A 14,012-nucleotide genomic window follows, 5' to 3' on the forward strand; every position below is an offset into this window, starting at 1 on the left:
TTCAAAATAAGCTTTGGTTTGGTAAGAAGCTTTCGCCATGGCTAGAGTATTGTTGCGTACTTTATTAATGTTATAGATGGTAAAGTACACCTACATGAAATAGAGCACAATACTCTTTTTAAGAGTACGATATCAATTAATAGTGATACCACCTACTGGCAAAGCAGAGGTTAAATAGAGGAACTTACGTTCCAGTAAGATACTGCATAGAAACGTATACGAATGCGAATACCTCCGTTATAATTATACAGATAAAAAAATGAGGCGCCTCTAACAACCTCATTTAGAAATCGTGTCCCACCCAACACAACCATGTTGGGCGCCAAAGCAATCCGCAATGTTTGTACTTTATTAGAGCAAGTTTCTCCGCCCCTGTTTGCATACAAGTTTGGGCCGTTTCCGTTTTATTTACTCTCGGCCCGGAACGCTCCAACTTTAACGGCCCCACTAAATTCTCACGGGATGTATGCATGCTCTGCAATCGGGCTTATGGCACTTCCCTTGAAATATAATGCGAATAACTAATATTAACTACTAGTCGAAGCCCGTGACTTTGTCCACTTGGATGAATGAATGAATGAAATATGCTTTATTATACACCAACATAAAAAAATACTAAAAGCAACAAAAATAGAAGTACAATAGGGGGCTGATCGCTTTGAATTTGTTAAGTTTTTTTAAGTCTCGTGGAAACTCTTTGATTGTACACACACTTTTGCATTGCACTTTATAAAAGTTTAATTAAATAATGAGTCTTTCTATTACTATTGTATTTAGGAGGAATCTCACTCATCACGCACCACAGATATACCTCGGTTATAATTAACTATCTATACTGGTTACAAAAATTGGCGCCTCTAACTACCTCATTTAGAAATCGTGTCCCACCCAACACTACGATGTTGGACTACAAAGCGATCCGCAATGTTTGTACTTTATTAGAGCAAGTTTCTCCGCCCCTGTTTGCATACAAGTTTGGGCCGTTTCCGTTTTATTTACTCTCGGCCCGGAACGCTCCAACTTTAACGGCCCCACTAAATTCTCACGGGATGTATGCATGCTCTGCAGTCGGGCTTATGGCACTTCCCTTGAAATATTATGCGAATAACTAATATTAATTAACTACTAGGTGAAGCCAATGAATTTGTCCACATGGATGAATGAATGAATGAAATATGCTTTATTGTACACCAACATAAAAAATACAAAAGAGCAACAAAAATATAACTTCTATTTTCTATTATACTTCTAGTAGCTAGTCCATCTGCGGAATGCAAGATATCTGTGTACCAAACGTCAAATTCGGTTAAGCGGATGGGTTGTAAAAAGATACGATAGACAAACACTTTCGCATTGATAATATTAGTATATGGATGTCGAGTACAATATCGCTGATTTAACCTTGGAATTATCGCAAAAAACTTTACAATCAACAATCAACAATAAACCTTTTTTCAATCGAGTCATTCGTATTGTAGTCTAATGAAAAGTTATGAGTGTGAGGCTTGAACTCATTATGAAATCTATTTTATACACATGAGAGACTATGTACATGAGAGATAAATATTTACGCCTAACCTATAAATACTATAAATAATAATTAATATTATTTATAGGTTAGGCGTACGTAAGTGTACGTCATCGTCGTACGTCTATTTATTTATTTATTTAAGTTACAAGATACAATAGTCTGATCAGCTGGGTCCCTGGGCAGAACACCAGCTTGGAGAAAGATCTTCCGATTGGAACGATATCGATACGAATCACTTCGTTGTCTGTCTGTCAAGAAACCTATAGGGTACTTCCTGTTGACCTAGAATTATGAATTTTTTCAGGTAGATAGGTTTTATAGCACACGTACTGGGAAAAATTCGAAAACCGTGAATTTGTGGTTACATCACAAAAAAACAAAAATGTGTTCATGAACAAATAATTAGTATTTTCAACTTTCAAAGTAAGATACTTAGCGGGATATCATATAAAAGGGTAAGTACCGGTACATTATACATTCTAAAACGTATTTTTATTTATTTTTATGCATAATAATTTTCGATTTATCGTGCAAAATGTCGAAAATATGCGACTGTAGTATGGAACCCTCGGTGCGCGAGTTCAGACTCGCACTTGGCCGGTTTTTTTATTATAATTAAAAAAGTAAACCAATCGGATAAATGGAACCAAAGTTATCAGTACAACCGAAAATCCATTCGGACGTGACTGGATATTCGAGTAAACGCGAGCAAGGGGGTTGCATGAAAAAAGGAGGCACACGTAATGCCAATATGGATATGGACCAAAAGCAAAACGTAGCTTATCCTAGACGAGGAGATGCTGTGTGTAACACTCCATTTCTGCCAGAGTACCCGACCACTTGGTCAAATAAACGCGACGCTATTCTGAATTAAAACATTAATATCGAATTAGCATTTACAGTACGCGGCCGAAACTAATGTACGTCGACCTTTAGAAGGAGATAGCAAATTTGTAGAGCACTGTCTGTCGTTGAGACCGACCATACGTCATATAGGTATGAGTGACGGAGACAACGCTCTACAAAGCCGAAATGTACCATTCTAAAGGCCGATGTACATTACTTTCGGCCGCGTACTGTACGTCTAACTTGTCAGAGTTACGAGTATGTGCGTTTAAAGCAATTAAACATCACTTGCTTTAACGCTGAAGGAATACATCGTGGGGAAACCTGTGAGTTCTCCGTAATATTTCCAAAGGCGTGTGAAATCTGCCAACCCGCACTTAGCCAACGTGATGAACTATGACGTAAACCCTATTCAATTTGTGAGAAGATCCGCTCTCGGAGTAGTGGGCCGACAATGGGTTGACATGATGATAATAATACCTAATTATTATTTGTTTTGGTTTGGTTTTAATCAAAACCTCATGTTAATTTAAATAATCTTTAGTGTAATAATTTTAAGTATTTAATTCATTATTTAAGAAAACCCTATAAAAATACTTAAGACTGCAATAAAGGCTCTTTTTTAGCGTTTAAACTACCGTGAGTGATTTCCATTATAAATACTATCTGCCCCGACTTTACTCACGTGTGTAGTCCACGTTAGCCCGACTAGTTTCGAACCCATACGGGGTCCTTTTTCAAGGGAGTCCGTCCGCGCACGCGCCACGGTTTTGACTGCGGGACGCACGTGCCGCTGCCCGTAGAGTCTAGTCCGTAGGGCTAACGTCGACTACACACGTGAGTAAAGCCGGGACAGATAGTATTTACAAGGCTCTTTTTATTTATTTTCATATTATTTATTCTTTGTTTGTACGGAGGAGTAAGAAGTCGAATCATAAGATTTTGTTACAAACACTCTGACAACCGTGTAGCTTGATGTAATATGGAAATGGCGGCCGGCCGGATTCGCAATGCGGGCAGATAAGGGTTTTATAGCGAAATTGCACAATAGCCTGGCGGGTAAACAGTGTGAAAATAGGCATATTCGCGCGAAACACCCCCGATAAGTGGGCAACGCGGCGTCATCGGGACGTTTCGTCTGATAACGTCGACGATGTGGCTTTAATGTTTCATTTCGGAAATATTAATAAATGTTTTTTGCATATAACATTCTCAAAAACTTAGTCGGTTGTATACTACTTCCAACTAATATATCTAAATATTAAGAACCTCCTCCTTTTTTAGAAGTCGGTTAAAAAGGAAAAGGTGACTGACTGACTGACTGATCTATCAACGCACAGCTCAAACTACTAGACGGATCGGGCTAAAATTTGGCATATAGATAGCTATTATGACGTAGGCATCCGCTATGAAAGGATTTTTGAAAATTCAATCCCTAAGGGGGTGAAATAGGGGTTTGAAATTTGTGTTGTCCACGCGGACGAAGTCGCGAGCTTAAGCTAGTATTTAAAAAAGGAAAAGGTGACTGACTGACTGATCTATCAACGCACAGCTCAAACTACTGGACGGTTTGGGCTGTTTGGCATGCAGATAGCTAATATGACGTAGGCATCCGCTAAGAAAGGATTTTTGAATATTCAATTTCTAAGGAAGTGAAATAGGGGTTTGAAATTTGTGTAGTCCATGCGGACGAAGTCGCGAGTATAAGCTAGTCTTAAGTAAAACCACAACCTTGCAAGATAAGTACTTTGCAGTATTCGGGGACATACCTATCCATCTCCTATTAGATAGAGAGTCGTCTCTTTAGCAGTGAAGCATAAAGACCAGTGGCGTGCACAGGTTTGAAGCCAGGGTACGCATTAGTTAGCTAGGAATCTGTTCATTAGCAGGTCAAAATGAAAAATATGCATTGAGCTATTACAACTGAGGTAAGCAGTGCATTTATGCCTCTATGACCTGCACGCCCCTGATAAAGACGCTAGATTTTTTTGAGATAAAATAAAAATTTCGCCACAGACAAAAAGACAAACATCAAACATAACGTCGACAGTCGTGCGTAATGATTAACGCGCAATAAATAATTCAGTTATGGTAATGTGCCGCGAGACGCCTATTGAAATTTACAATTTTCCCCACATTTTCCCAGCGACACCGCTTAGAAGTCGGTCGTCTTAATACTAGGGCCCGTAAAATTTCCACACCCCTAAGCCGCGAGTATTTATTATTAAGACGTAGGTATTATTCTTTGTCTAAACATTTACATTGTTTTAAATAATAATTAATTTGTTGTGAGTCAAACGTAAATTTGCTGAAAATATTGCAGGTTTTCCTCACATTTTCCCAGCGGTGTCCGCTTAGAAGTCGATCGTCTTAATGCCGCGGGCCTACTCATCGAATGTTTTGTCGATCAAAAATTCATCATCATCATCATTAATAACCGATAGACTTCCACAGCTGGACATTAGTCTCTTGTAGGGACTTCCACACGCCATGATCGTGCGCCGCCTGAATCTGGGCTAACCATGTCTCAGATTAACCAAATAAAAATTGAAATTTAGAAAAATTGTCTCTGGTCAGGGGTGTGGTGACGCTTGTCACAGTGACCAGCTATAAAAAAAACCATGTCTCAGATCCATATGTCATTACTGGCAACACGACTGTTCGAAGGCCTTGATCTCCAAGCATTAAGGAAATTTGCACGAGAAGATATCTCGAAGCTTTCCGAAAAACAATATAATATTATAGCCGGCAATAGGCTTTTTTGAGGTTTATAATTAAATTCTTTATTTTGAAAATCAGTGCTCGCAGGAAAAGGTTTGACTTCTTTCTTCAGGATAGGAAGGATTTGGACGGGAATCTGGAAGGAAATTATAAAAGAATTAGCATCTAAAGATGAATAAAACGTAACTTATATTTTGAGATGAGTATTTTTTTATTAAAAGCTGTGATAGCCTAGCAGTGGCGTGCACAGGGTTTGAAGCCAGGGTAGGCATTAGTTAGGGGAACCTGATTACTGGCAGGTCATAATGTAAAATTTGCATTGAGCTATTACAACTGGGGTAAGCAGTGCATTTATGCCTCTATGACCTGCACGCCACTGTAGCCTAGTGGTTAGAACGTCTGCCTTCTAATCGGAGGTCGGGGGTTCGATCCCGGGCACGCACCTCTAATTTTTCGGAGTTATGTGCGTTTTAAGTAAATATCACTTGCTTTAAAGGTGAAGGAAAACATCGTGAGGAAACCTGCATGCCTGAAAGTTCTCCATAATGTTCTCAAAGGTGTGTGAAGTCTACCAATCCGCACATGGCCAGCGTGGTAGACTATGGCCAAAACCCTTCTCACTCTGAGAGGAGACCCGTGCTCTGTAGTGAGCCGGCTATGGGTTGATGATGATGATGACTTTTGATTAACATCTAGCAATGAAATGGACACGCAAACAAATACGCTGGAAATTACAGTTTTTATGCTGATTCGAAGCGCCCCACCGAGCGTACCGGGAATTAAAATTGACACTGTCAAATGGTCTTCGTGTTGACACTATGTTGATAGATGTCGAATCACTAACATTTAGTTCTGAATACGCACATGTTATATTACGATAAACACACACACACACACACATAACGTTCACTGCTGCGTTCACACTAGCGCCAAAATTGCGAAAATTAAGTTGCTTCAAGTCAAGTCCAGCGTACTTATATTATCAGCAATATCTAGAGATCAAAGTAGCGTGGCGAGTAGTGACGACGTGTATTGTCTCTCTCTCTCTAACAATACTAAATGTATGAAACCGATATACTTATGACGCGTCACACACTACGGCACGCTATTTCCAGCACGACACGAAGATATTTCCAGCTTTATATCCTGTCATCGAGATTCTTTGTGAACCGAATTGATGAATCGAAATGACATGACACCCAATAATATCTAAAGCATTCAAAAAAGCCTAAATCACGTTTCATGACCAAGCAATCCTACCCGATCAGATCGTGCGCGTTTTTGTTTCACATAAAACCATCCATCAATATTTTCCAAAAAGCCTAGTACCCTCTTGGGGAAGAAGGTTTAAACTTGAAGCTCTACGAAAGTATCAGACCACTGGGTCAGAAACATTTAGAAAGAGTCATCGAAGTGTGCATGAATTATTAACATGTTATGTAATATTTTGCGCTTTAATGAAGGGTTAGTCATCACTACCCCTATTCTAAATACGAAAGTGTGTTTGTTTGTTGGTTTGTCCTTCAATTACGGAACGGCAACGGAGCAACGGATCGACGTGATTTTTTACATGGAAATAGTTAAAGACCTGGAGAGTGATATAGACTACTTTTATTCCGGAAAATGGATCCCACGAGATTATTAAAAACCTAAATCCACACGAACAAAGTCGCGGGCGTCAGTTAAATAATGGTTGTAAAATAGTGGTAGAAAAATAGTTTGATAAAAAGAATATGACTTTTTACCTTTCAAAAAGTCATATGCTATTTTACCAGCAATAGTCGCATAAGAAAGATTACTGTGGCTTAATTTATATTATGCTATTAGTATAGCACTCCGACCGTAAAATTTAGATGAGAATTGAGAAATCGAAGCTAGCTTACCAACTATTTTGTCACAATGTCACTTAAATTGCAATTACCTTTGCTTAAATGTCAGAACAATTAATATCGACAAAAACACGTATGTCTACTCCTTGGAGTAATAATTGCTTAGCATTTCCTTTTCCACTTGACTAAGCTTTCGCTCGAGATTGCCATAAAATACAGAAATTTGTTTTCCGTGAACGTACTACTTTCGCGAACGCTTTAATGTTACAAAATACGGATAATTTATTTTTCGATTTACAGGACGTCACCCTGATTTCGATACGAGACGTTGATGTAATATAGTAGTAGTAATATCGTATTCGTAGGTTAGGTTGGTATACAGAAACGGGAATATTACTAAAGAGTGGTAATACAGATATAATTTACTAGTACTCGACAGGTCGAGATGGTAATCGGTGTGGGAACGCCTCGCACAGCCCCCACGCTAAAGGTATGATTCCGAACCACGCTGCACGCAGCAGCGCTGCCGCAACAGTGCTGTCACCAGCTGTCACAGTCCTGTCACGGCACTACTGGTCCCCATACAATCTCTATAAGCTTAAATGAGATTGCATTCCGAACTAGGCAGCAATGTTCCGCTACATTGCTGCCGCGACATTGCTGCCTAGCTCGGAATGTAATGTCACATAAGCTTATAGAGATTGTATGGTGACCAGTAGTGCCGTGTCAGCTGATGACAGCACTGTTGCGGCAACGCTGCTGCGTGCAGCGTGGTTCGGAATCATAGCTTTACCCGTTGCGGGAGAGCGCAGGTGACGTGCGGGTGTGCGGGGCGTCCCCCCGCCTCATAACCCGATTGCTATCTCAACCAGTCGCGGACTATAGAAGGGGCATCGTGTCAATTACCACAATATCAACGGCGTTGGACTACTGTCTTTCTTTATACCGTGCAACGACGTCGCTTAGTAACTTACCGACAGATTACGGATAGATTGATTATTAATGTCGCCGTTAGTTAGTGAATAGCAAAGCACTAGATAGATATGTAGGAAACTGTAAAATTAATATGAATAAATAAATTTAAAAAAATAAAAACTTACCATGAATAGTTAGCTCGGAGTCCCGGTTCAGCTCGTACAGCCTCAGCGCCTCGTCGAGCTCCAACTGCGTCGATATGGTGCACGGGTCGCCTTCCTCGTCCACCCACTTCATTGTAAACACCTAGATCAAACAAAACAATATTTTATTTTATTTTTTATCCGACTAGAACTAGTGGTTGATACGTCGGGCTTCTATTGGGGAGGCTAATTTATTTAACGGTGACGGAAAAAATCGTGAAGAAACCTGCATGCCTGAGAGTCCTCCATAATGCTCTCAAAGATGTGTGAAGTCTGCCAATCCACTCTTGACCAGTGTGGTAGACTACGGCTCAACCCTTCTCATTTTGAGAGGAGACTCATGCTCAATAGTGAGCCAGCGATGGGTTGATCATGAATATGGGTTGGGTTGCTAAATGCGAACGTGTGTGTGTTTGTTGGTTTGTCCTTCAATCACATCGAAACGGAGAAACCGATTGATGTGACTTTTTGCATGGGTATAGTAAAGACCTGGAGAGTGACATAGCCTACTTTTTATTCCGAAAAATCAAAGAGTTCCCACGGGATTTTTAAAAACCTAAATCCACACGGATGAAGTCGCGGGCATCTGCTAGTAAATTATAAATGCGAAAGTGTGTGTTTTTCTACTAGCTTTCAAGCCCGTTTAACTGATTTGGACGAAATATGGTACAGGGAAAATCAAACAGTTCCCACGGCATTTTTGAAAACCCTAATTTTTTTATTTTTTTTAAATTTATTATGAACATACCTACAAGAAAAAAGTTACACTTAATAGGTAGCACGCATTGTAAAAAACCACAGAGGTTTGATCCTCAATGCGTTCGTCTGCGCATTACATCATGCCTACTTATATCATTAAAAAAATTATAAATTCAACGTGGACGAAGTCACAGACATCATCTGTTTGGTTCAGAGATAAGAGAGAATCCAGAGACGGATTTAAGCTACTTTTTAACTCGGTAAATGGAAGAGTTCCTTTGGGATTTTCAAAAATTCAAATCCACGTTGACGAAGTCGCGGGCGTCATCTAGTTCTAGATGACGCCGATGGCGACGATGATGACTTTTGTTAGTTGTTTGCAGATGTTTTTTTACCTTTTGCAGTGTTCAGTAAGGCATAACGACAAGTTCAAAGACTTCTTATTTTTTAAATCTAAAATCAAGTCTTTAATACCATACCGAATGTTAGACTTAGTTCTTTTTATCGACTACGGCAAAGCTTAAAGGAAGGGTTATGAGTTTAGCAGCCTATGAATGAATGTATGTTTGTAACTATTTTGTGTGTTCCACTGTAACGGCTGAACTACTGGACCGATTTTCCCGTCCGTCCGCCTGTCTCTCTGCTAGCCTTTCACGGCCCATCCATTCAACCGATTTTGATGAAACAGTACAGTACAGCGATAGCTTGCATCCCGGGGAAGGACATAGGCTACTTTTTATCCCGGAAAATTAAAGAGTTCCCACAGAATTTTTAAAAACCTCAATCCACGCGGACAAAGTCGCACGCATCATCTAGTAATGAATAAATAATAATTGAATTTGACTATATTTCTAGCATTTAGTGACAAAATACATTTGCCAGGTATGATTCCGAACCACGCAGAACGCAGCAGTGCTGCCGCAACAGTGCTGTCGCGGCACTACTGGTCCCCATACTATCTCTATAAGCTTATTTGAGATTACATTCCGAGCTAGGCAGCAATGTTCCGCTACATTGCTGCCGCGACATTGCTGCCTAGCTCGGAATGTAATCTCATAGTTACTCATGGCACATGCAACTAGCACTATCTCTTATCACGACCTTAATCCATGATTCAACATTGTCTAAATTCATAGGTTAATGAACAATTAATTTTGTAATATGCAAACATTGTAAAATAGTTACTTTGATGGAAATGGCAATAAAAATTATGAGTCTCAGATAAAAAACCGGCCTTTTTTATTATGGATTTTTTATTTCACTACCCATATAATAAATGTGTAAGTGTGTTTGTTAGTTGGTTGCCCTTAAATCCCGCCACAGTGGAGCAACGGATTGTCGTGATTTTTGCATGGATTTAGTTAAAGAACTAGAGGATACCCGGAAAATCAAAGAGTTCCCACGGGATTTTAGAAAACCTAAATCCACGCGGACGAAGTAGCGGGCATCAGCTAGTTAAGTCTAAATCTATAAAAGGAAAAGATGACTGACTGACTGATATATCAACGCTCAAATACTGGACGGATTCGGCTGAAATTTGGCATGCAGATAGCTATATGACATAGGCATCCGCAAAGAAAGGATTTTTGAAAATTTAACCCCTAAGGGAATGAATTAAGGGCTTGAAGATTGTGTAGTCCACGAGGACAAATTCAAGAGCATAAGCTAGTTATAAATATACCTGATCAGGCTGAAAGCGGCATATAGCCATCATCTCTTGGGTGAACTCCTCCAGTGTGACATTGTGGTTGATGTACGTAATGAACACATCCCCACTGTACACAGTCTTGACTCGCACGTCCGTCGTGTGATCGTTCTGGCCCACCAGTTGACTCGGCATCATGTCACTGTTACTTATCACCAATCACCTGAAATTGTATGATAAAGTGATAATATTAGTAAAGTAACATAATTATTGATCACCAAATATCATTGTAGATATTATATCCTATATATATCCATAATATTTGGTGATCATCATCATCATCATCTAATGATCATGGTTGGTGATCATGATCGCCAGCTCACTACTAGACACTGGTATACTCTAAGAATGTAAACATATTTTTTTAGTCCAAAATAGAGGTGACCAATTTATTTATTAACCTGTTAATTTAACACATATTAAAGTTTGTTGATTAACTGCGATACTAAAACTTAACAATTTTAAATAAAAAAATATTATTAAATCAAAAAATACAAATTATTATAGTTAGGACCTATACCTACGTTCTAAGTAGCTGCAGTAGGTACTTAAGTAGGTAGCGCGAAGATTCCAGGAAATTAAATTTCGAAGGGGGCGCGCGGTGCAAAACGCGCGCGCGACGACATTATACCTACCGATTGCGACCGATTACGTCATGCGCTAAAAATACCGATGCATTGAATATGGTTAAAAATAGCAAGTCAACTAATGTTAAATAGCACCACATCGATATGATGATAAATTTAGCATATCAAATGATTTTGTTGTTCCCATCGAATACCTACGAAGTGTTAATAAATAAGTTAAATAATTTTGTTATTTTTGTTGATGCTTTGATTTGATACATAAATAATACAATAGTCGAAATTTTTGTTATTTCTGTTTATTATTACCGATACCTACTGTTCGATTAACGATAGTGCGCGTTCATAGACTTTTTGCTAGTTTATTTTTTCGGGTAATTTGATGGTGTAGTTTATTTTGCTCACTTCGTTGTCTGTCCGTCCGTCTGTCTGTCTGTGCGTCCGTCCGTCCGTCTGTCTGTGCGTCCATCCGTCCGTCTGTCTGTGCGTCCGTCCGTCCGTCTGTCTGTGCGTCCGTCTGTCTGTCTGTCTGTCAAGAAACCTACAGGGTACTTCCCATGGACCTTGAATCATGAATTTATCAGGTAGGTAGGTACCTAGGTTTTATACCACACGCAAGGGGGAAAATTTGAAAACCGTAATTTCTGGTCACGTCATCATCATCATCATCATCATCATCAACCGATAGACGTCCACTGCTGGACATAAGTCTCTTGGAGTGACTTCCACTCCACACGTCACGGTCTTGCGGCGCCTGAATCCAGCGGCTCCCTGCGACTCGTTTGGTTACATCACCAAAAATAAATTGAAATGTATTCATGAAAGTAGTGTTTTCAATTTTCAAAGTAAGATGAAATCAAGTGGGGTAGGTATCGTGTTTTTTTTTTTTTTTAGTCAGTGTTATATTTTTAACGTGTTTATTTATCAATAAATTTTAATAACAATTATTGATATTATATTATGTAAGTTTAACAGTATTTGACACCACTAGTCCAAAACCTCCCACTTGACATACATAACAGTGACATACATAACAGACAAGATAGATCAGAATTTTATTAAAATTATCTTTACTTTGATATAGTTACTAATATTACATATTATCATATGTGATTTGGATAAGATTAACGAAGTAAAAATTAAAATCGAATACAGATGTTAAAATTAAAATCATGAGAAACCGCCACCACTGCACATGCTCCTAGAGTGCACGGGCATAGCAGATCAACGCGAACACCATTTAGGTTCCCCGACCTCACTCCATGAAGCCCTCGGCAGCCTGGGCGGTCTATTTGGCTTCTGGAGTGAAGACTTTGGCGGGGAGGAGCGATGCACGCACAACAGACGGAAACGTTTAAGTGCGGAAACCAGCCTAGAGTGAAGAAGAAGAAGAACCGCCACCACTGAGTCACTGATGATGCTCATGGCACAGTAGTAACATGTGAAGCCTTTCTGGTGATGCCTATGATACTCAATGTAGTGTGAATCCATATAGATTGAATAAGTTTAATACCCTACTCATTTTGGGACAGCAAATATCAAAAGTAGCTTTATAATATGTATAATATTGTCGCTTAAGTTTTAATAACACTACATAAATCATTTTTGAAGCCATTAATTAGAGTATTTAGAAACACATCATTTCAGCTAGTTGGAAATAAGAAAACATCCAACAGAAACTCTTAAAGGATAAAAAATAACTGCACTAATACTTTTTATTCCTTTAAGAGTTTTTATGACTTTAAGAAACACAACACAAACATGTGGAAACTGCAAGCTGAAAGCACCGCAGAGTGAAAACTCTCATGTAAAGTTGCTAATTTTGACTTTTTTGTAATATAAAATAACTTATGTTGTCGTAGTACTTAAGTGACACTATACTGTATACTGTTAGTTCTAATTAGCATGTAATGATATGGCTTAGTGCCTTTCAACATTCTAAAGCAACACACATTCTAATGGTGTCTATTATGTCAGTAACTCTTACAAAATGATAAAGAAGGATCTTAGGAGCCTCATACCCTTAGTTTATCTTGACTTTTTGCATAAACTTCAACCATAATACTAAAACAAGTAAAACATTTAAAGTAGCTCATACTTAATTAAAAGTATTATTAGTACCTACTTATCACAAAAAATTAGATAAGTACTACTTTTAATTACGAACTTTGACAATCATAAATAATTACTCATTATAACCAGCGCAGATTCCCAAATCTCTATAGTTATTCCTATGGTTTCTATAGGTATGGTTTCTTTGCATAACCTATTTAACATACAATGATAATTATAACGTAATTCCTAATGAACGATTATAGTGCGAGCCCAGCGGCGTATAGTTATGTGGTTTACTTCCCGTTTCGGCATGTACAAAAGGCTAAGGTGTAATATCGCACCAAACATTCCCACAACATGAATCATTTTAATGGGCACAAAGCAAACTTTTTAAAGTAACTCACTTATATGAACAAGAACTTAACAGTCGCGGTGTACAAAGCACAGTTTAATTTAGAAAATTAATAAGAAATTCTGTTTTTTAATTACCTATTTATTTAAAAAGTAGTATCAACAAAAGTTTTGACACAACAACATTCAATTTGATAAACTGACAGTTGTTGCAGCATATATAATGTACTCTGTGGTTGCAGCCCATTTGCAGCCAGCAGCAGCCCATAGGCCCAAGGCCATAGCTTGGACCATAGGCTATAAAAACAAGTTGCAGCCGGAACTCGGAAGGAAAGCGTTCAATCAAAAATAACACACATAATTTACGGAAATCTTAGGACTCAAAAAGTGTACAGTGTTCTGTCTAACATACGCTATTTGCGCTATGAATGAAGGAGTAAGATATATATCTGTTTCTTTAGTCTTTAAACAGAACTGTCGCTATCTATAGTATTTTTATTTGTTATCTGTAATGTTGAAATTGACATATTGACAGATGTCAAATAATTGACATTTATGATCTATATACCATCA

The 14,012-nt window shown here is 38.6% G+C and overlaps 1 protein-coding gene and 1 long non-coding RNA gene across 3 annotated transcripts in view; both read right to left on the reverse strand.

Moving 5' to 3' along the window:
* aPKC (protein kinase C iota type) overlaps positions 1–13,644 on the reverse strand; it is a 269,251-nt gene extending 255,607 nt beyond the window's left edge. The window contains exons 1-3 of one of the 2 annotated variants that reach the window (XM_034978789.2): positions 13,578–13,644; positions 10,426–10,612; positions 8,028–8,148 (exon numbers count right to left, since the gene is read on the reverse strand). In XM_034978789.2, coding sequence (XP_034834680.1) covers positions 8,028–8,148; positions 10,426–10,587 — 283 coding nt within the window. In that variant the 5' untranslated portion in view covers positions 10,588–10,612; positions 13,578–13,644. Of the gene's footprint in view, positions 1–8,027; positions 8,149–10,425; positions 10,613–13,492 lie in introns of both variants that reach the window. The other variant, XM_034978790.2, reaches the window with a different exon arrangement.
* LOC138403661 (uncharacterized) lies at positions 11,009–12,022 on the reverse strand. Its single transcript, XR_011237879.1, has 2 exons — positions 11,385–12,022; positions 11,009–11,351 (listed from the first exon to the last, which is right to left on the reverse strand). It is a non-coding gene; the product is annotated as an uncharacterized lncRNA (long non-coding RNA).
* Positions 13,645–14,012: the final 368 nt, after the last annotated feature.

This window comes from Maniola hyperantus, chromosome 19 (genome assembly GCF_902806685.2).
Source record: "Maniola hyperantus chromosome 19, iAphHyp1.2, whole genome shotgun sequence".
NCBI lineage: Eukaryota > Metazoa > Arthropoda > Insecta > Lepidoptera > Nymphalidae > Maniola > Maniola hyperantus.